Source organism: Hirundo rustica, chromosome 4 (genome assembly GCF_015227805.2).
Source record: "Hirundo rustica isolate bHirRus1 chromosome 4, bHirRus1.pri.v3, whole genome shotgun sequence".
Classification (NCBI taxonomy): Eukaryota; Metazoa; Chordata; class Aves; order Passeriformes; family Hirundinidae; genus Hirundo; species Hirundo rustica.
The window spans coordinates 75,295,601-75,322,325 of NC_053453.1; the positions used below are offsets into that span (position 1 = coordinate 75,295,601).

General features: G+C 42.4%; 1 protein-coding gene across 9 annotated transcripts in view; it reads right to left on the minus strand.

Annotated features, from left to right (window-relative positions):
• Positions 1-26,725, minus strand: part of ERC1 (ELKS/RAB6-interacting/CAST family member 1) — a 266,110-nt gene that overhangs the window by 35,207 nt on the left and 204,178 nt on the right. For all 9 annotated transcript variants that reach the window (XM_058420193.1, XM_040061380.1, XM_058420189.1 and 6 more), the window contains one exon: positions 20,331-20,475. In XM_058420193.1, coding sequence (XP_058276176.1) covers positions 20,331-20,475 — 145 coding nt within the window. The remainder of the gene's footprint in view (positions 1-20,330; positions 20,476-26,725) is intronic.

The window sequence follows — 26,725 nt, forward strand, 5'->3', positions numbered from 1 at the left end:
TAATTACTTCATAAGAGGAAATAGAGGACATGAAGCCATTGGAGGGGATAGGACAGGAGATGACAGATGGAAAATGGAACACAGAAAATTCTGATTAGAGATCAGGAAAATTCTTTTCATAATGAGGTGCATCAAATGCCAGAACAGGCTGCCAGGAGACTGTGGCATCTCCATCCTTGAAGATATTGAAAATGCAGCTGGACAAGGCCTTGAGCAAGCTGCTCTAATTAGTGATGTTCTCAGCAGGCTGGACACAGAGGTCTACTCCAACCTAAACCATGCTGCGATTCTTATTATTTGGAATTTTCATCAGATCATTTGAGAGTTTCAAAGTTCAACTTTTCAGAAGAAGAGGGAGATGAGTTCCAAAATTCCTCCTACTTGTCCAATATGGTTTAGTTGCTTAGCTCCATTAGAGCCCTTTGAACATCTAAATCCAGAAGATTCTCTGCAGGGTCCCGATGATGATGAGCCTATGGGATCAGTCCACCTAGAAGGACATTTTCCATGTTCCCCCTTTAATTCAACCTGACCTCCCCCTGCAGCTGCTCTTCATTTAAGTGTGCACATTTGTGACAAGTCTTGGCAAGAAAATGCCAAAATCAGTATTGTGATTCTGTTACAGGAACTAATTTATGCATATATCATTGGAATTAGGCAAAAATAAAAAGATGGAAAAAAAGCAGCTTATTTCCTGATGGATACCAATAAGAATTATTTTCCAACATTTAAAATCCAAGCAGTGCTGCAAATAAAATATATATTATTGTAATATTTTTACAATTCTTTTTATAGCAAACATAGAAATACAAAGAAATAGCTGTATCAAATATAGGAATAAAAAGTTTCTTCTTAGGACTGGACTACTAATGACTAACTTCTACTTAGAAATTTTAAAAATAACTGTAAAAACATGAGCTGAGTTTCTCTCCTATTGCTCCTCCACAGGAAAAGAATGTCCAAAAGGATGGAAATTTCTAGAGCAAAAGGCTGCTGTAATGATTTAAAAACAAACCGTTTACTTTTCTGTGGGGAACCACTCCAACATCCTGCAGTCCTGAGCTGGTTTGTCATGGTGCTATTATACAATCCTCTCCCACCTCATGAGGTTATGGCTCAGATCCTAGGGCAAGCATTTCTACATCACTGTAAAAAGTATGAACAACAAAGTGGTTTAACCACGGGGTCCTGTGAGAAAATAAATGAGCAGTGCAGACAAATCAGTTGTGTCAGGAGTGCTTTTGTCTAAAACCTCCAGAGCTGCAAGCAGAACTAGCAGTGATAGGAACCTGATGTCAGATTCTAATTTTGCTTGGAAAAAAATACCATGTGCCCTGACAGGTACCTTCTTCATGCATGTGCAGAAAAAATGCTGAAGTGAAGAAAACAGGATAAAACTCCACAACCCAACAGGTTTTGTGATTTTTTTTCCAGAAGGTACCTTCTTTTCACTTTCTTTTTGGACAGGTTTCATAAAATTACTCCTGGCCCTCCACTTATACCTTCCCCAAAGCCCCCACAGCTTGTCAAAGCCCTGAACAATGCTCTTCTTTTCTTCCAATAGTCACCATGCAAAAGAACAGTCCCAAACCCTTCAGACTGGTGTAAATTCTCAAAATTACTCCAGAGCCACCACACACTCTCCAGCTCCTAACTGAAAGCCAGGAATAACTGTGGAGGCTCTGCAGACCAGAGTGTATGAACTGCAGGTCTAAAGCAGAACACTTGCAAGGGCACTGCATCTAAAAACCCCAAATTCCCCTTGTCATATATCAGACTTTACTCTAGAAATACAGATCTCGCCCACCCCTCCCTTTTTGCACCCCAGAATTTCTGCAATTATCTTTTTGCCTCCGTGTTACACTTATTGTTAATGCCTTTTTCACTTCCTGTCATTATTTAAGTCTTTCTTCTTCCCTATCCCTTGCTACAGCATGCAGTTATATTAAAAGAAAAAGCACCAGGAGAAAACACGAGATAAACCTGTTTTAATCACAAACGTGAACAATCAGCATCAGAACTTCTCTCAACGTGCTCTCTTTGGGTGTTTCATGGTCCTGCCATGATTTAATTGTATTTTCACTCCTTTTTTTATTTCCTGGGTACCATACAGTTCACTTCTGCCTGTATTCTATAATCACTAAATGTTTGTGTAAACAAGGAAATTACCACGGTTAAACTGTTTCTAACATAACCAACACCTGAAAACTTCCACTGCAAACTGCACATGTACACTATTCTACCTGCCCAAAGTGTAGCCATAGTTAATTTTTAAAGAATCCCTCAGTTCCTCGTTCATGGAGGTACTGCTTCCTACAGGTGAGTTATTTGATCTTCACTGATGTTCACTGCAGGCCACACTGATAGCTTGCCTTTGCACCTCAACACTAAAGACTGGATTAACAGATTTTATCACAGTTAAATTATTACATGAGAAAAACCAGAACTGATGCTGATCCACCGAGTTTAGGGGAAAGTCAGAGACATACTCTGGAATCCAGCTGGTAAAGCCTAGAGGAGTGCTGCCCACGTCTGACAAACTCTTTATTGTGGAATCCCACATAAATTTGAAACCCACAGATTTAACTCCAGACATTGTTTGTAATATATTTTACAGATTGTTTTTATTTGAAAGCTTGCACGAAGTTGTGTGTTCTAATGAGAGTACATACCTTTCTTAAGCATTTCTGCAGGACAGCTCATGTTCTGGTAACCATTAGCCTGGAAAGCTTTGGAAACCACGTTCTGTTCGTGGGGATCCCACATTTCTGTATCTCTAGAGAAGCTCTCTGACAAGCAGCAGAGAGCAGCTCATGGGCTGTGCATTCCATTAATCCAGTCTGCTCCATTCACAAGCTCATTGCAGTAACTTACTCAAAGAGTTTGCACCAAGCCTTTCCTCCACCATGAAACACAGCGCAAACCATGACATCAGCGACCACCTTCTCATTTTTTGGAGAATATTTGCGTGGGGTAATTTTGGTTTTACTAACCAGTCTAAACAAGCTTTATTAATCCTTTAATGTGGAGGTTAAAAACCCCCACGTTAAGTAAATATTAATATAATGACTGTACTTGTGACAAATGAGTGTGCGGTGGAGGCAGTGTGTCGCTGCATTAAAGGAGCTATCCCATTTTAATCTGAGTTGAATGTTTCACTGGAAGCATATTCAAAAGCAACAGTTTAGAGACATTTTTGTCACTAATAACATAAAAATATAATTGAAAAGCTCAGGTGATTTTTCTTCCAAAGTGTGGGCCGAATTGAGTATCTCTGAAAATGATGCATTTGCGGATGCTTTCATATAATTCTTTTCAACTTGTTAGAAGCCTGCAGTGAGCCATAATCCCTGTTAGTGTCCAGCCAGCTCCCTGCTGGAATGTGGCTGTCAGAAACACAGAAAGGACTATCTCTGTTATTTACTGTCTGTTATTGGAATATGGTGCCCTGCATAACCACCTTGAGTGTATCTACACCTACCTTAAATATACCACCTTGAGTCTGTATCTGCCTAGAGCATGAGGACTCTGATAGATTGTGTAAGTATTTAACTCTGTGCCCCTTCCCACTCAGGATATTTAATGAAATGGGAGACATTTCTCAAATTTGTAAAGGGATACATGCTGAGTTGCCATCTTTGTTTGTAAGGTTTAAAAGGTGCACCATTGGGTTTGGCTTTCCTTTTGGCCAAGTTTAAGATCAGCAACCGAGATTTCTCTATCAGCAGCAAACCAGCACAAATCTCAGCTGCATGGACACAAACCCATTCCTGTTCCTATGTTTCTGTACATGCTGGAGCCTGCGTTCTTGTGAGGCCAGCAAAGAGCATCTGCAGCTGCTGGGGTTTGTCACAGCCTGCAGGGTTTAGCACAGTTCTACCTGAGCTGCTGCCTTCTGCACTGCCTGCTGGCAATGTTCCAACAACATCACTTTATGAAGTGACTTTATCAGGCCAGCTAATTTCTGTGTTTAAAGATGTCATTTTCCTGTTCGTCTCCCCACACGTGATAATTGCTGAGAAGCTTCATCCTGAACAATTCACACTCTACAAGCCTTTGAACTAAACTAAAGGAGGCAGATCATCCAGATAGGGCACGCTCTGTGAGACTTGACACACGCAGTCATACGTGGATGGGACTAGAAATAAGCGTGGAACTGAAATTTTCCCCCTGCAGGAATGTGTCTCTTGCATCTTAGCTCCTTAGGAGATGAACAGACTAACCATGGAATTGCCCAGTGACAAAGTTTATTGAAATCTATTGCTCTGATTCCTGCTTGAAGAAAGCCAGTGACACACAAAACATCCAAATGAGATCTGTATTTGGGATTCCCTTTTGTGTTATACCATACAATCATTACAGTATATGTTCCTTTAGCTCTCTTTTACTCTCTTTAGAGATAGCTCAAGATACGTGTTTAAGATCAGTGGTAAGAGAGCTGCCTTTCTCAATTATTTCTTCCACAGAAGATGGAACCTGCCCAGTCACAGGTTTGAAAGGAAACTAAAATTAAAAAATACCTCCTCTCCTGGTGAACTACTCAGGAGCAAGCCAAGCCTGTTATTTCTTTGGCATCTTTCCACTGCATGTAAGGGTCCTCAGCAGAAATATCATCAAGGTGTGTCTTCCTGTATCTCACTGAGCAAGTGCTGCAGTCTGAGGACATTTACAACCACACAGTAAAACTCCTTTGCAGAGAAGGGGTGGGCTATGCATCAAGAAACTGCGCTCAGGCAGGATCAGCAGGACAAATGGTAACCCATAACAACGTCCTCAAAGAATCCTGGAGCTCCCACACAACAGAAAACCCGAGAAATTATTGACTGAAACTGATCTGAAGACAGAACAGCAAACAAAAGGAGCTGCTGTTTTAATTTTTAAGGTAAAGTAAGAGAACTGGTTATGTTCACATTCCAGTTCTGAGCAGATAAAACCTCTAGGTTTAAAATAAGCAGGTATTTTTTGGGTTATGGACCTGCCCTGTGGTGCCGTTTGTTAGGGCAAATCTGACCTTGATTCCATGCCATGGAAGGGAAGGGTCTTGCTGCAGAAGAGAATATATGATCAACACCTTTTGCTGCCACACACCATTAAAATAGAAAAGCCTAATTGATTTAAATTAGCTTAACAACTGGGGTTTTTTTGTTAAATTATACTGCTACATCCCTTCTTGGACTACTGTGCCATCCTCACTACTTCTTTAATCAGTACAGAAGTGATTTCTTTTGCAGAGAGCACGGCTGCCCTCGAAAAGCACGTGAGCCCACTTTACCACCCCTTTAATATTGACTAATGAAGCCTGTGTGCTTTGGATTTGTATTCTCCATCTCCTAAGCATGGCCCTCAACCCTGTAATGATCTCCTCCCGCAGCCTCCTCCCCCGTGGTGCCTCCAGGCAGGAGCCAGCTGGGAGCAGGGTGAAGGGATGGATGTTCTCAATGGCCAGCCATGTGTGTGTGTGCTACAGCCAAAGAAAACAGAGCACAGATCAATTCTCCCTGCCTTCCCCTGGCTGGGAGCTCTGCTTTGGGCTCTTTTCCCCTCTACCCGGCTGTGGATGTTAATTAAGCTCCTATAAATCTACAAAATCTTTGAGACTTCTTTTCCTCTGTCAAATTTGCTTGAAAGTGGTCAATAAATTGAAAAGTCACTGGATAGGAACTACAGCTCAGCTAAGCAGATGGATGCACTCCTATTTCAGCTCTTCCTTGAAGGCCCAAACAAACACATTTTGTCAGAATGGCAAGAGTCTGGATGCAGAGATGTCCTTGCACTAAACGCTACACAGAAGTGGAATTTTTTGGCACATGCCGTTCTTTTGGATTCTGGGAGACCGACCTGCTAGAAATTCTCAAGTGACCAGCAGCAAGCAAGCCTCTCGTGACTAGCTGACGTGTCTGCTGGATGTTTAATAGATACACTTTATTGGCTCCTTAATCTACTTTGATACTTACCCCCAAAGACAAGTCATCTTAAGAAAAAAGTGAAGTGCTGCTTTTATAACAATGCAAAAGGAAATACCAGCCTTTGCCATGGTCCTCGTTAATGAAACTGTTGAAAACTTCTGATTATGCTTTCCCTCTTGCTCATTTTTCCCCTCTCACTGTGTATTTGTGGGTCCAAGCTAAAAATTTAATCTTATGTTTCACATGGAATAATAGAAAAGCAAAGACAAGAAAGCAGTGAGAAAAACAAGTTGAAATGTGCTCGGAGCATAAACACTTCATAAAAACTTTGATAGGTTGGTAACATCTTTTACAAAGCAAAATGCAAAGAGTATCTCAGGTTATGCTAAGTTTGAAATATATACCAGCAATTTTATTGATCGTGTGATTACTTTAAACTTGTGCAATTTAAGCATCAACACTAAACACTACAGGTAAGGTTAATATTACAAAATCTATACAAAATCTGAAGGCAACCCCCCTAAATTCCCTCTGTTATATCCTACAGAACAGGCAAATTATTTCTATCAAATACAGAACAAACTTTGCTTGACATTGTTGATGGGACTCCTGCTTTGTTATGAATGTTTGCCTGAAATTTCTCCTTCCCTTTTCACTTCTGCTTCACTCCACACCCTGCTCATCTTACCTTCAACTACCTTACTCTGTCCCCCTTTCCTTTGTTATTCTATTTGGTTCTCCTTTCCAAAATAAATCCACTTGCATATGCCCAGCTTCACAAAGCTGCCTGTCTGACACAACCCCTTCTCTCACTCTGTTTTCATCTCAGTCCTTCTCCTGGTCTGAAACAAGAAAGTTTCTCACTCCAGTGTATCCATGAACCCTGACTGGCAAGATCTCATATAGGAATTTGCACACAAGATGCATCCTGCTGCAAAATCTTAAAAGCTAGTCATGATCCCCTGGCTCAACAAAATCATTTGTGAGCCATCTGCTCACGTGTCTCTACACACACCTTTCCTAGCTGCAGTGATTGGGAAGCCTTCCAGTCTTTGTCTATTGTGACTGTGTTGTCACAATAAATATAGTAAAAGCATTCTTTCATCCAGCAATTTTTAACTTTGGAAAGTGTATGCCAGTGTTTTGACCACAGACCTTTTATTGTTACATATTTTTATTGTTACATGACTCACTGCAGCTTCAAAGAGTCGTTAGCAGCAATCCCCCCACCCCTCTATACATGCTGTTCTTGGCAAAAAAAGGAGTTATGTACAGATACAAATTCCTAGATGCTAAAGTGATGTGAGCTGCTCAGTATCATCTCAGCACAGACTGTCTGGGACTGCCCAGAACCCAGCTCTGGCTGTATACACCAATGGATCTGTGTCTACATGATATAAACACTGTTGATAGCAACTTTAAAAAAACACACACAACCAAACCTCAGGACTATTCGCGCTCGTTCTGAAATTCATTTTAAAAGAGAAAGAGACCCAGTATTATTCTTTTTGTGCCTCGCTTTCATCTCCGAATCCAGGCAAAATCCTGCACGGTAACTACTGGAGGGAAGAGTCGAAAGGGCATTTCCTTTGACAACCAGCAGAGCTCAGCTACCCCAAACTAAATAAAAGTTCAGAATTTTTCCTGTCTGGCCAATTATTAGGTTTGACAAGCACCTAGAAGCGCCCTGGCTCGGCAGCCACACAAACACAGCCATCACATTCCTGTCTGTCCACACCGACTGCGTGTGGTCTGCGCACGCGGGATTCCTGTCCATCCTCACTGCCCCTGCCACAGAGAGAGGATTCCTGCCCAGCACACAGGGCACACGTGCAGCTCAGAGCTGGGCAGATGATTCCTGTCCCTTCCTCTGCTCCTGCACATGCTGCACAACCAAGGAGAACCACAAGAAACCAACTCTTCCCTTTTTTTCCCTTGTTATTCCTGCAGGGGTTGACTTTTCCTATTAAATCTGCATCAAAGCATAGGCACTGAGCTGGAGAGACTGAAAAAACATTCGGTTTTTGCGCCAAAATCATTCTTACCAAGGAAAGAAATTCTCTTATTCTCTAGGAAATTCGTGGCACAGTGTGTAGGGATGTGCCAGCTTGGCCAGATCAATTTCTCTAAGGTGTCTGCTCCCAGTACTCCTGTCTTTGCCTGCTCTACTCCTCATCTGTTGTCCTTCTGTGATTTACATTATATGATGCCATTACATATGAGTAGAGGCCCACCCAATGGGCACCATAAAGCTTACAAAAAAAATCTTAGAGAATTCTCTCTGCTACAGGACCACTAAAAGAAAAAGATCTGTGGAGCAAGATGAGAAAAAAGGCAGTCGTACCTCTGGTGAGTTTTTCTTAACAATCCTTTTACTGCTAAGTCATTAAACTTAAGATAGGTGATTCCACTTGTTAAAGAGCCCTGACAAAGCAGAGGAAGAAACAGAAAAGAATGAATAGAAGGACAAGAGCAACCTTGACTGATTGATTTGCAATTAGAAGACCCAGGAGGAAACAAGGAAGCCTTCATATTTGTAAGCACACTTTACATCACAAACCAGCTTAGTGGCTGACAATGGAGAAGGACTAGCTGGTTTTGGTAATCAGGAAAGGGGAAAGAAAACAATCTGATAGTGCTGAAAAGGTCTAGGAAAATAAGGAATTGGTCTTAGTCTGCACTTCCCAGTCTGTGGGTCCTTCCCTCCAAATCTGTGAATGTTTCATTTTTCAGTGCAGAAGAACCTACATCTTGCATGCCTCCAAATGAGATAGAGCAGACACTTCAAAGATGACTGAAGATCTGTATATATAAGTAAATATATTTCCCCTTAGGGGAAAAAAAAAAAAAAAAAAAAAAAGGCAGGGAAAAACTAAGATGAGAAGGTGCAGTCCTTAATACTTGCAGAGAGCAAATAAACTCGTGCAGGCTTCCAAGTTTTAAACAACCTGTGAATGTGTGTGTTCTTAAGGATCACGATATTGCTTTTATTATTTTTTCAGCACCATTACTGTCAGCAGCTGGCAGAGTTTGGGTTGCTAGCTGTAATAAAGGAGGCGAAGCCAAGGGTGCATCTACTGGTGTTTAGGGGACGGAGGACTGGCTTGGTGTCATAAATTATGGTAATGTTTCACTTTCAGATGAAAACAGGGAGAAGAGTGACTTCTGAACTATTAAAAGGATTAAGAGTGGAAGAACGGTGAAACAGAATGTTTAAAAACATGAAGTTTCCCACCCCAAACAAAAATCCACTGTAAAACCAAGAGATACCTAGGTTGTTCAAATCCTGAGGAAAAACTTGCCTGGAGTCAGCCGTGAGACCTCCATTTACTTTTTGTTTACTCAGCTACAGGAAATATTTGTGTTCACACTAAGGCAGACAGGCATCAGTGGTAAACAAATAGAAAGAGAACAAAGGACTGGGTTCTGTGACTGTAAAACTGTACTCAAATAAAGAGAACAAAAGCTCCAATAAAATGGGTACCCCTTAACCAGGGCTGTATTGAACATAAAAGGCCACTGCTTCCTCCAGACACCAGTCCTGGGACGAGAGTTTAACACAGATTTGGGGAGTAGAGCTTTACAAAAGTTGAGAGACTAACATACACCTATACTATTGATAATCTACAATTTTACAACATTGTAAATTGTAAAAATAAATGAGTTGCATATGAAATTGAGGGTACATAATCAGCAAATATTTCTTATACCCACATGATAAATGTTTGATTATGCCAGGTAAAATCAGACAGCAATCTTCTGATAGCCGAGTATGAGACTTACTTTGTCCTCATGCAAAATCCTGGACCAATCCCTAAGAGCACTTCTTGCTACTGCAAAGACTCCAAACCTTTGGTACCACGCTCGAGGCCAAAAAGGGCACACAGAAACGGTGCCTTTGTCTTGTGTTCCATCCAGGTGAGCTCAGGGACAGCTGAACACAAGTGCCCTCAAGGTGATCTGCCAAAATCACTAACTCACCTCTGACAGCACCGCCTCCAGCCTCCCATTCAGGGGGGCACTGGAAGCACAAGCTCCACCTGTATCAACCTTCTCATCTTGGACCTTTTGGAGCTGGCAGCTCCAGACTCCTCACAGCTTCCAAGGCAGGAGACAGCAGAAAAATCTCCATCCCCTCCCTGCATTCACAAATGTCAAGTGGCAAAGACGTGAGCTCTAGGGAAAATCTGCACACCTTTTCTTTGGTCGTGAGAATTTCTTCATCTTAGAAAAGGGCAGTAGAAAACAGCATGTGCTTATTAAGGAGCAAATGTATCATTTGTTCTGCATCTAAACATGAATAGTAATTTTTTTAACATTTGGATTCTTCAGAACATAACACCCTGTCTTTAACAGAACTGAGGGCAATCTGCAGCCACCAGCACCCTTCCATTTGCAGAATTTCTAATTTCATAAATCTGTGTCTCACTTTGACAAACATGCTACACTGTCCTATCAATTTCCACAACGTGGTATGTAAATTAATGAAGAATATTATCAAGAAACTACTCCTTAATGACAGCATCTTAGATTTCCAACCGCAAGATAAAACCAATATCTTCCCCTGCCTTACCCATTCATTATCTGAGATACGGTGTACTGGACTCAGACCAATCTGACAGTTTCAAAAAGGGAAATTATTTTCAGAATTTAATGAGCTTAATACAGTGGATGAGAAAAAAAATCTGCAGACAGAGATATTTCAGTGCATAAGCTCAAATATACCTGAGAACATCAACAGTTCACTCTTTACTGAAGCTCATTCCATGCAGTTAAGACTAAATTTTTTCCATTATCAATTTTTAAGATGGTGGGGATTAAAATTCTCTTTGGCAGACTATGCATTTCTCTCTTTTCAAGAAAAAAAACCCCAGTGATTTATAATGTTACTCCCAAAATAACACAGCAAAATCACAAATATGCAATATATTCTATCACATAGATCATTAATTTTCATGACATGTTCTAGGTGCACAATTCTTTCCATCATTCATTCTTCCTTCAAGTAAAGAACACATCACTAACACATTAAGTCATGCAATTGTTAATCTGTAATCTAATTGAAACCTTCTACATATTTAGTTTATGAACCCAATCAGTCACCTCATATCTCTGACTTCACCTTCTCCGTACATGTTTTTGGAACACACCTTGAATCATCTATCACCTCACCAGTTGGAGATTTTACACAAATTAAGACCAACATTAAAGCTGGAAAATGCCTTTCAGCTTTCTGCCACTAATTTTAAATTATTATCACTGTGTGAATTGTTTTTTATATAGGATAGTTGTTCATGTCACAGATTCATCAGGCTTCTCATCCAAAGACAAGTAACCACAAATGAAGTTTTACTTTATAGCTTAGAATGAAACTATTCAGGGTGTTGCATGTTCCCTGAGGAATAATACCATTAAATACAGGAGGAGATAAGCATAATGTACCAAGTTAGCACATTCTGAATGAAGATTTGGTAAGGGGACATGTGTGTCTCCTAGACAATTGTCAGCAAAAACAGCCCAGATGAACAAGAACCATCCAGTACAGGAAAACCTGCATCCAATCAATGACACACCTGTAAGGATGCTTACACACCCATCTTCACTGAGTTCAAGCAAGTAATTCAAAATCTTCCTGAATCTGAAATTTTGGTATGAAATTTGTTTCTTCACAAAAAAAAAAAAAAAAAAAAAAAAACCACACAAAAAAAAACACCAAAACAAAACAAAACAAAAAAAAAAAAAAACAAAAAAAACAAAAAAACCCAAAAAACAAAAACAAAAAAAAAAAACACCACCACAACCACCAAAAAAACCACCCAACACAAGAAACCCCAAAAGATATTTGTGGATTTATCTCATCAAGACTTTTAATGTGTTTAAGTGGAATTCTCCCTGTCACAAACTCCTCAAAGTTCCCTAAACAATGGGTCTAAACGATACAATTTAAATGTAATCACAAACTCACTGTATTTTCTGGTCACCCTTCAGACATCATCAATTCAAACACCAAGAGTGACGCCAAACCAGCCCAGCCACACGGAGCTGTGGTTGGAAAGTCTCAAATATTTTACCCCTGAGGCACATCCTGCCCCCGGACAGCAATCAGGAGCAGTGCCTGGGGCCCCCCCAGCTACCCCCCAAAGCAGGGAAGTTAAGCAAAGGAAGATGGACCCATAATTGCATTCCTTGAACGAACAACCAAGGGCAATCCTGAGCTGTTCTAAACCACATTCTGACATTCTGCATCTCTCATGACTCGTCAGCTGGGACAAAGGTTGTCAGGAGCTAGGTTCAACATAATGCTTGGAGCAAAGAGACAGCACGAATCCCATAAATACTCTGTGAATGTATGTATCACAGAGAGCTGCTCTAACATGTTCTCCTTATTTCACTGTGTATCAAACCAGGGTTTGGGCCGCAGTAACCACAGGAAACCAGCCCAGGGCACAACTGTGATGTCAAATGACTGTTTTTACACTGCACCAATGTCCAGCAGTACTACTCACAGACCAAGGAATGATTATTTTCCAGGCCCAAATTAGATCTTCTAGAGCAGTGAGGAAGCTCAAGCGCAGCGAGCATCCTCATCTCTTTAACAGTGCAACAAGGCTGGTTCTCCCAGGGCAACCTTTCCTGATATCCAGCACCATCCATGTCAGGAATGGGATGCAGGGTCTCTCAACAGCTCACCTAGACTTGTCTAGCAATCCTGATTTTCTAGAGAGGCAACCTTGTTTAAATAACTTCCTGTAGGAGTTCATAAACCTTGAATGGGAGCTAGTGTATATGGGGCATTAAATGCTGTTGGCAATTATCCAATTAATTGAAATTTATTTGTGTGACTTTTTAGTCAATTAAAAAGCTGTGAAACTAGAATATGAAAATCCTAATATATTAAATAAATGGAGGAATATTTCTAACGGAATGAAACAGGTTTTTGAAATCTGAGTTTAAGCTTGGGAAATATATAGTCCTTACAGTAGTTTTAAAAATGTTACAAATGTCTAGAAAGAAAGGGCACCCAGTACTGTACTGCCACCGGAGTTGCACAACACCCCCATAAATCTTACAGCCCTCTCTCTCTGAGGCAGAGCAGCAAACCTCCCCAGCTATTCCCAAAAGCCGTGGCGTGGCTGAGGGCACTAAGAGAAGGCAGCCAGGGCTGCTGGCAGCAGCTCCAAGGGGCACAAAGCAGAGGCTCTCCCACCTGGCACCCTGCAGCCAGGGCTGCCTGGAACACACACTTGCATTCAGTCATGCAACAGGCAAAGGGTGGAGGGAAGGGAGGAGGGAGAGGGGAAGGAGTGTAAGTGATGCCAGGAAAGATGAAATGCTGCCCCAGCAAAGACTGCTGACGCTGCACCCGGCGCTCTAACTGCGCTATAGATGATTAAAAATGATGGGGAAAAAGTCTGGAAGGCATGGCAGGGAGAAGGTGCTTTCTTCTCCTCTGGGAGGGCTCCTGGTGCTGTGCTCCAGGAAGCAGCGCTCCAGGAAATGCCAAAGCCTTGCTTTCTGTGCCTGCTCTCAGGGCGCTGGGCTCTGCTCCCTTGGCAGGAACAATTACTGAGGAGCAAAGCCTGGCTAAACAAGCACTGCTGTGATTGATTCTCTGGGTGCATTACAGGCTTCCACAAAAGCCACGGTGCTTAAGTTTGACAGCTGGCAATGCTTGATGAGAGCCAATTAGGGGATATATATTCACTTCAGCCAGAAGTTTCTTCTGTTTCAGGTCCAGCAGCTTCCTGTGCAGGAAGTGTACAGACTGATTTCCCCCTGCTCACATCTGTGCCAGCTACACTGCAGCACAGCTAAGACTAGGAGAACCACAAATCTTGGCACCTTTGTGTATTAAAGTAACTGAAAAGCTGCAAGTGACCCTCCAGACACCGGTGGTACAAGAACATGAAAAAAGGTGACTTTGCTTTGACTCTGCAGGGGATAGGTGAGGCTGAGACTGCACTGTGTTTTAACAAGTCCACTGCAAGGGACGATAGTCCTTGAAATGCTTCACTATTCCTTGGAAAATGTCTGGCAAAGTGCTCCTGCTTCAAACTGGTGAACCTGATGTTCAGAGAGCACCAGAACTCAGAGTACCTTCTGTTCTGCCCAGCTCAGGAAGGAACCACTGGCACGGCACCTTCCAGCTCCTCTGCCTGTTCTCAACTCTGTTATAACAAAAGTTTTCTCTCCCCACTTTTACATCTACTTGCACTCTATGTGTACTGTGGTAAGGAGATCAATAAACAAAGGTGGATCCAAGTGCCCTGTATCTCATTGCTCATTACAAGTGTTAACTTCTCTTCCTCAGCTATAAAGAAGCCAGCACCAGCACACTCAGAACTTACAAACTCATTCCTAGACCTCCTAACTTCCCTTCTGACAGTGGTTTGAGAGATGCCTCCCCTCACTGACCTCCAGACTGCTGGAACCTTGCAGAGAACAAGAGGGGTTCTGTCACAAACCAGCACCACATTCAGCAATCACCTGCAGTGATTGGATCCATGTCACCTGAAGAAGAAACCCTCATGCTAACAGGGCAATAATCACTCTCATCAGATGTGGTTTCAAGCCAGGGCAGCTAAGGTGAAGCAAAACCGCACGCCCTGACAATTTGTATTATTTCACCGGGCAGGGTGGTAACTAAAACTGCCACGAGCGTGCTCATGCTGATACAGCTCCACAGCAGCAAGAGGAAAACATCTGCCTGTCAGGCTCCTCTGACCTGTTTTACATTCTCTTGTTATAAACAGAAATGACTCCGGCCATTGGAACTTCAGCTTGGAAAAGTTCGCAGCAGAGGAGTGTCAGGTGTCAGTGCGCAGGGTTTCCAGGGAAACAAGTAACAGTGGAAAAATATCATTTTGGGGGTGAGAAGCTACTCTGGAATCTACAATTCTGTCCTTTTTCTCATGATCCCATGAACCACATTACTTGGGAAACCAGTCTTTGCAGTACCTTGGCCTCATAAAGAAAGCCAGTCAAAATCTCATAGGGAAGAGGCACAAAGCAGCACAGAAAAAACAGCTTTGGATCTTGCTTGCTCAGATGAAACATATTCAATATTGCATAATTCCTGATAATTACTAATAAAGCATAATTAAAAGAAAATAAATAAATATAAATAAATAATCAAAATAAAAATACTAGCAATTCTTACCAGTCAATTATCAGTTATTTGACCATTGCCAAATAATTCCTCTCCATTCGTGGGAATGTTAAATAACAGCCCCTCAAATTCACGCTGGCCCACAGAGGAAGGCGCAGCCTTGGTGAGGATGTAGAAGCAGAAGGGAACAACAGGTATTGAAGCTTCCTCTGGATGGCAAAGCTGACTATAAAACCCACACTTACAATAGCACGGGGCTTCTTATCTCCCTTTAATAAATCAGAGAGGAGCTCTTCTTGAGTGAACTGCAAGGCTGCCTACAGTAAGAACGTGACAGGTGGATTTTTTTTATTTCTATGCCCCTAATAGAAAAAAATAATAATGAGCTTAAATTGCAGTAAGGGATGTTACATATAATGATAAGCACACAGATAAGGTATAAAAAAGACTTCCAGGACTGAAGGTCTCCTTCACTTAAAGCCTTTAAGAATAGATTCCAGGTCTAACTGGATGAACCAACTCAGCTGCAGAGAGCTCTCTCCTGAGGCCACACTGTTCACTATTTCTCATTAACAGTTTGCACAATAAAAGAATATGTCTGTTTAAATACATGGAGAAAGCTTAAGCTGGGTGGCTCCCTGAGCACGCTGAAGTATAGAATAAAAACTCAACATGTTCTTAAAAGACCGAGGAACTGATCTGAAAATAACTTTTCTTTAGGCATAGGCAGCATAATAAAACGTATATAGTATTAATCTAACCTGAAGTCACATGACTTCAAATGAACATGTTGAGATCCTGTCATCAGTAACAGTGAGTCAAGCTAATTCCTGGTCACTTCTGCCATCATAATAATAATAATAATAATACAAGTGAATATGGCTATTAACAAACAATTAATCTGAATAATACTCCAAGCTGTCAGAAAACACTAACACTCTTCAGAGCCTCCTAAAAACTTTAACACTTTTACTTCACATTGCTGGCATGGCAGAGACAGTGGGGCTGGTCAGGTCAGGCACCCACTGTGCCACGCACTGCACACATACAGAAAGTGCCAGTCTTTGCTACAAACAGCTCCTAGCAGAAAATCCCAGCTCTCTAGGACTCCAAGCCCCCAGACAGGAAAACCTCAGCCCTTCAGATGTGCCTTCCCTTCACCACTCCCAACTGTGGAGTGCTGCTTTGCTGTGTTACAGTAAATAGAAGCTGCTATTAAAACTCAGCTTGACGAGGAGAGGGCTGAACGGCAAGCAGGCTGTTTCCTAACAGCTGAGCAGGGGCTGAGCTCCATCCATGGGGCAGCCTGAGCTCCCTGGGTCCCTGGCAGCCCCGTGACACCCAGCAGGGCTCTCCCCACACCACATCTGGACCCCGTTACACAACTGCAGCAGCCTCTGAGCCCCCTGCAGAGCCACAGTGCCCTGGGAGGCATAAATTGGGACCACACTGGCTGGTGACCCTCGCCCTGCAATGGCCCTGCCTGTCTGATGACAGAGGAAATCCCTCATCCAAACTGACAACCAATATGGAACAGGCAGCTGCATTTACTGCAGAGCCTGCCCAATGCCGAGCGCCTCGTGAGGAAATGGGCTCTCATACTGAGGCACATTCCTGCAATTCAGAGCCTAGAAACTCCAAATTAAAACAACATTGATGCCATATCCTCTTTCCAAAATGCTTCTCTTCATCCAAACTTTAATGCACATACTTAGAGAAATTAAAGAAGCGAAATGTCTCTGGCAGGGCTCCTTCCCTCTCCTGCGCAGCCGTACCCTTCCCCTGTGAGCCACCAGGAACGTGAAGTGCTGGCAGAGGAGAGAGCACAGGGAATGACAGCAGAGCCCTCCACGTTCTGGGCACATTCCCCTTGATGAACCTCTGCGTCTCCACTGATATTTTAAGATAAATAAAAATCACAGGAAATTGTTGAACTGAGTTTTTGTTGTGTGAGTGTTGTACCTTCCTGCACTGTAAGAAAGGTCAATTAACAGCAAGTCAGGCAATGGTAACCAGCACCAGCAAGGAAAAGCCATGATCCAAATCCTGTTCTACAGGCTTGGATCCATTCACACACTGAGAAAGGTTAATTAAGAGCAAATGAGACAATGGTAACCAGCACCAGCAAGGAAAAGCCATGATCCAAATCCTGTTCTACAGGCTTGGATCCATCCACACTCTGAGAAAGGTCAATTAACAGCAAGTCAGGCAATGGTAACCAGCACCAGCAAGGAAAAGTCACAACCCAAACCCTGTTCTACAGGCTTGGATCCATCCACACTCACTACTGCAGCACAGCCAGGAAACTGCTTTCCTAAAGCCTCTGTCAGAAGCTCTTCCCAGGCTCGGTGAGATGCAGCAGTGCTGGTAGCACAGCATGCACAGCTCTTCCCACAAACACCCGTCCCACGCTGCTCAGCGTTTCTGCGGGCATCCCACGCACACGGAAACGGGAATCTCTTACTCAGGCGTCTGACCGCCAGCTGGAAGAGCTGCTGTCCCACCACAAAGCCCAGGCACGTCCCAGGAATGGGATGAACTGAAATACCAAACACTTATCAGGGAGCTCAACAGCTCTGAAACACCAACGACTGAGGCCAGGATCCCAGCTCTGAATCTGAAGGGTTGAATAAACTCTTTGGGTTCCACAACTGCTTCTCAAACTCTTCCAGAATATCTCGATTTGTGGCATCACCTGCCTTCCTTGAACAGCTGCGTTCAATGCATCTGCAAGTCAGGAAGTTTTTCCGTGCTCAATTTCTAACACACATTTGAGAATTCCAGCTAAACTTGTAGGAAGTTCCTGAAAGGTGACACGGTTCTGGGGAGCGGGCAGACACAGACAGACCCTTGTTCTCAAGATGCAGAAAAGGGTCCATGTAGAGAAGGCTTAAACTGAGGAAACAGCAGAGTTGCTCTGTTGGAATATATGAGGCTGGTGACCTGGAACAACTGAAGAGGAGTGCAAGGGCCAAGGACACAGAATATTTGCAAAGCATGTAGAAAAATGAGATTCCCCTTGACTACATCAGTAATGAGGATCCTGTAAAATCTCACAGCCATCTCTTCTGACCCATCTCCTATTTCTGGAGCTGTCAAAGTCGGTGTGATTTGAATTTATTCAGAAAAAGAACATACCAAAACTACTGGCACTGAAAAAACAATAAGTGGAATTTTAGATTCTCTGTAACTCATAGAGGTGGTGAGTAATACTCTCCTATAATAAGCAACGAGGAGTTTTTCTACTGATGTGTTGAAAGCTGCACACAAAAAAAAAATGGATACAAGATGACACATCCTTAAAACACAGGACAGAATTTAGGGAGGATGTGTACAATCTCTGGTCACATAAATATTTCTCAGGTATGTTTTAAATATAGTTTAGATTGTTTATATGTAAACATTTATTCTGCCTTGGGGATTGTGGATGCACTGAAGAATACCTGTGATTTTATACTTATACTACCATAAAACTTTTATTTATACTACTCATAGCACAGATGTGCTGAAGAGATTACTTTCTGCTTTCCTCGTTATTTTTAAGATTAAAATCTTAAACAATCTTAAACACTGACAAGTCTTTATAGCTGATGGCAGTTTTGGAACCAGAATATATGAGAATATGTTCAAAGGCATTTCAATAGTCCAATGAATTATTTGAAAAAGGACTATTGCTCCAACCTCACATCATAATTGGTCTCACTACATCCCAAGAACAATTTCAAATTCATCTCCTTTGCAATTTTCGTTTATTTGGGAAAATAGGTCTCCCACACATACACAGAAAAGCACTTAGAACTGGCATCCTTAAGGGAAATGGCCATGTCTTTTTAGGAAGAGTTTATGATACTGTAAGACTCACCAGCACTGAAAGATAACGACAGGAACCACAACAATGTTTAAAAAAATTATTTACCTGAAACCTAAGTCATTACAGATAAGCACAACATTAATATGTTAATTAAGTATACACACATTTTCAGCAGAAAAAACCTCACCACAAAATACTAGAGATTGCTCCAGTTACTCACAAAAGATAATCAGAAGGAAACTGGGAAGGGCAAGGAGCATGAAAGCACCCGAATTTAAGCTTAGGACAACAAGAACTAAGAAGAAGCGTCAATTACTCTTGGAGTGAGTGGTACCATAAATTACAGCTGCTCCATCAACAGTTACAGAAACAAAACAAGTACTTGACATTGCTGTGAGCACTTCTGATTCCTGGTTTAGCAGATCACCTGAGCAGGGACACTAATTACAACTCAAAAGTAAATACTACAGGACTGTAATCTATACTTCTTGCTCATTCTGAAGCTGGTACATAAAACCCCCCAAAATACTGTTCTTAAATTAAACCATAAATAATCATCTGAAACAACACGGCCAATAACCTGCTTGTGTTTGCTAAGGAAGAAGCACAGAAATCCCTTATCACAATGCCCTGGTTTTGTCTTACATTCTCTTGACAGCAGCAGGAATCATCTGGCTGACAGATGAAATGTTGCACATAAAACTTTATGAAGATGGAAATGGTGGCACTGAAGAAGTTGATACTGCATTGGCAGCAGCATTTGTGCTATTACGAGGAATGTGGCAAGGGAATAACTCAGGAAAACCCACCAGAAGTGCTGAAGTGAAAAATCTACGCAGATTGTTTCAGATCCTAAATCTCTTGTTGCCAGGGATGCCTTTTGCTTCCTCTGAGTTTTACTGGCAATATACTTTTCACATTGCATTCAGTACTGAAACATAATATTAAATGCTTGAACAGAAACACGTTTTTCTAATTGTTCTGCCAACACAGAAAGATCTTAGAAACAGGAGAGGCCAGAGAGAGGAAGGGACCGATCTCCCCACAAGCACGAGACCTCCCAGAGTCTGTTCTAGAAGCTGGCACGTGGTGCTCCTGCTGCAGTCAGAACTCACAGGAGACACTGTGTGGTGCAACATTCAGAGCTGAGCTCTACACCTAGGAGAGGTTTCTTCCAAACAGGCTTCTTCCCCAACAAGGAAACACAAACTCCCAAGAGAAGTATCACCACTTTTCCCTGAATCTGTGACTGTTTGTGCCTGTAGAGGACAATAACCAAAGTCCTCTTCATTCCCAACCTCCTGGACATCCGATCACACATTTACTGCCCGGGCAGTGACACAAAGAAACTTCGCTCAACGCTGAGTCCAGCAGTTGGAAATTGTTATTTACGCACTTTCTGTCCTAGCATACGACAGGGTTATACATTATTAGTTCCATAACTCAAGATAATAATCCCACACCAGACTATTAACTGCATTTTTCCTAGCCCTGCAGTACCCACCTGCTGCTTGAGCTGTTGCACAAGACGATCTTTCTCTCGTTTCAGCGCAGCCACTTCATCCTGAGTCTTCTTCTTGGAGGATGAAAGCTCTAGCAGAGCAATATTGGCATCTTTTTCACTAATGGCAGCAAGAAGGGCTTCTTGTCTGAAAAAAAACCCAAACAAATTACATTATTATCCTGCAGAACTTAAAATCCTCTACAAAGATTTGAACATACCATCAGTGCTGTATCGGTGTGCAAGTCTGAAAAGCAGTAATAAATATTTTTGTCTGGGCTACATGTCTGTTGGTGGAACAGCAAGTCAAGACCCACACACCCCTTCCAAAACAACTGTGCTGTTACCAAATTGCAGTTTACAGGGTAAGAAAAATACATTATGTTCTTCTTCTGCGTTTACCTTCTCAGTTTTTGGTAACTACCATTCATTACTGCTTTGGCTGAACATCTCTCCATACTTTTTCCTTGTAGCAGAAAGCCCTTACAAATAGAATTCAGAAACATTTTATACACACTGGGAAGAAAGGAGATGAAGATAATCACCCTAAATGTAAAAGAGCAGTTCTCAAAGTAAGCCAAAGGATTGATTATGTTAGGGAAAGCAACCTTTTCTGTCCTTCAACCTTAATTCTTGTCTTTAGCTGGGATGTGCAGCAGGATTTCAAAGAAAACCTTGGCCTTATTGCCCAGTAGTGTTGGCTTGTCTCACCTCTCACCACCTTGCAAAGAAGGAATGCAATGAGGTCCTAAACGTGTGGTGGTGTGAAAGATCACATCATGCAGGAGTGATGATGAAAAACAAACCAAATACTTCACATTTCTTATCTACATTTCATCTAAAAATGAAGTTACAAATGCACTTAAAGTTTTGCTGCTGCACTCAGTATCAAGAAGTTCATTGTCAGGATGCCAATTGAAGCCATTGTCTCAAAAATGTGAAAAATCATTAATTTCAAGAGGAAAAGGTGCATTTCAACAGACAAAACTGCTCACCATCTCTGAGAGGACAGTGGACTTACACAGCACACTTTCTGTCGGTGGAACTTCTCCCTGGGTTTACACAGGTGTTTCTTGTACAGTCCAAGAGAGTTAGCTTGCTTTACATGAACTACCAGCATGTCAAAAACCTCAGAGATCCAGTGTAGAGAGCCCTTGGATCCTGCCTAGATCATATCTAGAAAAACATTACTGCTTCCCTTTCAAAATGTAATACCATAAAGTAAAGCAATTTTTTTTAGATATTTAGGATAATCATGAAGTATTCAAAATACATTTCTGTGAATACATTCTGTGCTGTGAAAAATACAAATACTCTGGTGACTTAACGGAGGCAAAGAGTAGAAGAAAGGACAAGGTGCACATCAGATTCCCAGATGCAGTGTCAAGATTGTAGGTGTGGGAACCATGGAGAATGGGCATGTTATTGTTGCCATTTTGTTTCTGCTGCTTTTGCTTTATGGAAAAGTATCCAATTTTGGATGTCTGCCTGAAACATGAAAAATACCAATAGGGTGAAGTGACAGAACATGATCCATGACCTCTGCTTTTTTCCAGCTATCGGTATCCTGGGAAAGACAGGCTGGCTTGGAGCTCTGGTCATTTTCACTTTCTTTAGAGTAATCTGTTTTGATTCTAAAGAAACACTTATTCTTTTAATAGTAAGCCCACAATCCTCGCTGATGGTTCAGGCCCAGAGCCAAGAATATCTCCGTAACTCTATCTATGGAGCCATTACTCTGGAATGGAAATTGGAGGTGCCTCAAACAGCGTGGAAGCCGTACACCTTCTGCAACCAGATCTTTCTTACCCATCTCTGCTTCTTAAGTGAAAACCCCAAGGCCAGGAAAATGAGATATGGATAGCAGCCCATTACTTCTTTTTTTGCTGGAATTTCTCTGCCACCCTGTCTCAGAAAAGAACCTACCAGCCAAAACTTCAGTGCTGTGCTGTGAGATGAAGGCTCTGGGCAAGAGGCGGGGTGAAAGCCGTTGTGGCCTTCTGACTGTTTTGTGGGACTGAAACAAGGTGAAGTTTGAACAAAAGTAGGAAAAATACCCTGTGATAAGCGCATTGCAGCTGCATTTCTTACTTTAGCAAGTTAAATGTAAACTGCTCCATGTGGGAGAATGCAGGTGTCGCTGTCAGCTCTGCTGGAAGGGACACGTCTGTAGTGGCAAGGCATTGCCCTCAGCAGAGCCTGCAACTGCCAAATGATGCCAAGACCATACTACCAAGGAAAAGACAAGGCTGCTGACTGAAGAGCACTCCAAAAGTGACTTGTCTCCCCTCCTGAGAGCTCCGTCCACAGGGAGGCCATGCTGAGACAGGTGATGTGCAAGGAGGAGAATTCTACGGGCTGCTGCCAGCGGTGGTGGCAGCGGGGGAACAAACCTATCCATCAGCCCTGCTGCAGCCAGCCCTGGAGGCTCAGGCACTGCTACAGGCTTTTCTTCAGCAAAATGCCTCTCCTCAGTTCTCAGCACTGGAGGTCCTGAAACGTTCCCATAAGCAGGCAAAACGTGCTGCACAACGCAGGGGTGCGGATCGAGGGCCAGAGCCACTGAACAGACACAGCTCATCGAAGTTCATTCAGGTATTTCAGATGCTGGTACTAGTGTAGCTGTGCCAACATAAACTCAGCACGGGCAAACTGCTCATTGATCTCTCCCCTGGAGCAGGTTCTGCAGCCTGAGCTGAGCTGCACAGCGGCTCACAAGAGGCAAGCAGACTCTGTAACAGATGAACACTACCAGAGGAAACTGAAATGGCAACAGCGCGGAAAAATCTACTGAAAACAGGGTCGAGTTTTACTCCAAACTGGACAAGAATGGGAGATTAGTTTTTTCCTTCTATTTATGCTGAAGCCTTTCACTGAATGTGGATCATGATCAGTACAGACTGGAGTGGTAACAAAACCAGTAAGTAATTCTTAATAGACAATATAATCGCAAGATCAATTTCAATGTTAATTCCTGTGTTTGCCATCTGCAAAAAATAATGCAAAGAAAGATGGGCTTGCCTTTTTAAAATAGATGACTGCAGAATAGTTACAGGCCAGTAGAGCATACAGATTTGACAACATACACAAAAAACAGTGAGCAAATGCTCATCTCCTTCAACTCTTGACTAGAAACATCTGATTTGGGGAAAGCCTTTGTCATCAGCAAATTGAAGCTTTCTGAATGTGCACCTTTCCACTGTCACTGGAAAATGAGATAAAAATACAAACTCTCGGTGAACAGAGTTGTGTGTGGTCACAGAAGTGATGTCCCTTTAATTTTCCACTGTAAGAATGGCCTGACAATGATCAATGTGAATTCCAGGACACGGGAAGCATTACCACTTGTACTGGCCTCCTTTAAAAAGAAGATACTGATAATGTATTTACTTTCCTACACATATTTTCTCTAACATCCCAATTGTCTAGAATCACAGAACTCCTTACCAGGATTGATAAGCAACGCTTTTAAAAGTCCTTTCCCTCAACATGTTTGACAAAGTCACAAGTAGTCCTATCAATATTTTATATTACCTTTCCCATCAATGTTTTAGCCCTTCTTGCGCTGAAGCTGTCCATCTTAATTTTATCACTTTGGCACCAGAGGCAAGAATTGGCAATTCCTAGTCCTGCTCACGTCTCAGCACTGAGCACTCAGAGTTGCAGGGCAGCCGTAGACCGGGTCTGCCAGCATATCTAGAAAAAATCTAACACTTTCCCAGAGAGCTTTCAAACCCGCTCCTCATTTCCTGAGCTATTTTTACTGATAAACAGCTCAGTGAAAACCTGGCTGCTGCCTATCACAGCTGCCAAGCTGACAGTCCACGAGCCTCGAAGAGGAACTTCCCCACGGCGGCACATTTTAGAGGGAGCCGATGTTACGGGAGCTGTGTCCCTGTGAAGGGTGGAATTCTCTTAAAGACAACCTTCCTTGCTTTAGCAGCCTCCAGTGCAGAGCCTGGGTGAGAGACAGCAGTACTTACAGGGCTGACTTTTCTGAGAAGGAACTCCTGACAGGGGTGTTCTTTCCTCCTCTGCAGCTCAACAGCAGCGCAGACACAGCACAAACTCATTTTCCATCCAGGCAACAGAGCCCACCAGAATACATCCAGCACATTTTGAAAACAGGCCTTGTAAGAAAGACAGCTCCAACTGCTTTTCCTGGGACATGGTCAAGGGCAGGCTGAGCCTTAGCTCAGCAGGTGGTTTCACAATCAGCCTAAGCTGACACAAGACAGGCTCCTGGGACAAGAGATGGTGCTGCCCTCCCATTTCCAGGTTCCTGCCCCTCCCTGGTGTTGGCAGCACTGGCTGTGTATCCCTGCAGCCTGGGGAGCCAGTGAAAACCCTGAATAAACACCAGGAACCCAGATCCAAGTGCAGGTCCGTCATCCCTGGAGGAGCTGCAGCAATTCCTGACGCTGTGACAGTGTCAAACCCTTCACTGCCAAAGAATGGAGAATGAATCATGGCACTCACACTGATTTTAACACATCAAACAACCACAATTACTGCAGCAAAACCAATTGTCTTGATGGCTTTGTGAACCTGGCCCGGGCTGAAAGATGGTAGGAAGAAATTTCAGCTTCATCAGTCAAACTTTGACAGCACTACTGCAATCTTACTGTGGCTTCTGAGCACGTGAAAAACTCTCGTCATGATTTATAACACAGCTGGTTTAAGAAAGTTATCCTGTTTTTATACTCAAATCAGACAGAGCATCTACCTCCTTGCTAAATGACTGCCATGTTATTTCTGGGTAGCATCACTCAGCTCACTTCTGCATCTGTCTCAGTTCCGTGCCTGACACTGGCAGGTGATCACACCTGCCTTCCTCTGTGTTTCATCAGCTCACTGGGAAACAAGGCAAAGGTATTAACCTGGTTTGGGGACCATATTCATACATCCCGATCCTCAGGGCACCGTGGTCCCACTTCTTTTCCTGATCTTTTTGTAGCAGTGGCTATCCAATATTTATTATTTGTTTTTATTTCCTTGGGGAGGTCTCATTCAGCACGAGCTTTCACAATTCGCACTTTATTCCTACAATTTCTGCTTCACCTAAATGTCTCCTTCTCTTGACTAATTTTTAAGGCTGCTGCCAATTCCCTTTTGGAAACAGACACACAGCTTTGTAACTTTCTCAAAGTTTCCACCTTCTGTTTGGGTTGCAAAGACCTCATAGTTTTGGACTTTTGATTCAAATAAATGCCCTGCTTCCTCTACATGAACCTCCTGAGTTCTTCTGTCCAATTTACTTGCTACCTAGTAGTGTCCATTTTCACTTTAAAATTGGAAACTTCACTTTCCTAGCATAGTTTTTTATTTGAATGCAGGCTTTATCAATTTGTGATCACTACAGCTGAAGTCAGTTTTGGTGATGATTTCCTCTCTGGAGTCATCACCACTCAGTGCAATCCTGAAGTCTCACACCCATTACATCTTGGTGATCCAGTCATTATTACATTAACAAGTCTGGCAGCTTCTCTGATTTGTATCCAGCAAATAGATGTATCCTACAAAAATACATTTCTCCATTATTACTTACATTTAACACTACATTACACCCAAAATCCATACCAGGATACCATCCACTCTCTTTGTGTAACTTTTATGATCCTTACATTATTTTGACTCAAAGCAACGCTATAATTTATATTATTTTATTTCCTCAAAACCTCCAGTATAATTAATAAACAAGACCATTACTTTTATATTTAGCTTTCCTGAACAACTTGTACCCACATTCCAGCTCTGAATATTAGTCTATTTCTCACCAATTGCTGTTATCCCTGTGACATCCAGTTCCATGTTACATACCAGATGTGTAGAGAGAGCTACTTCATTTTGTTGTTTTACAAACATCTAAACATTCTGCCACATTTCAACAGCTCTTCTTGTCAGAGCTATGGATTGCTTCCATTCTTTATTGTCTGTCTGAATATCGACCTGAATGTGCCTCGCCTCACTTCCTACTCCTCCTTCTCCGAGGGTTCTTTTGTACATTTGTTCAAGCTTCTCTTCCAGAACCACTTAGTCTGATTTCTATAAATATTTTCTTTGAGGTCAGAGCTTTTATAATTTTTTTAAGGATGTTTCTGGGCTTCGGTGGCAGTAACAACAGCAGCACTAATGCTGATCTCTGTTCCATCCTAACCAGAACCGTACCTGTATTTCAGTCTGCTCTGGTTACTGCTGCTGCCCTGGACAGGGATTCACAAAGGAGCACAAGAAATGCCAAGTGTCTGGGTAAGGACAGGAACAGCAGCAGCAGGGGGGAAAGAGGCTGGAAGCAGTTTCATTAAACACTGAGGCATCACTTTGCCTCCTGCTCTTGGTAGCCCCAACAACTGCTGCTCCAGCACTGCCAAAAACAAGTGCTCCTAAGCAAGCAGGAG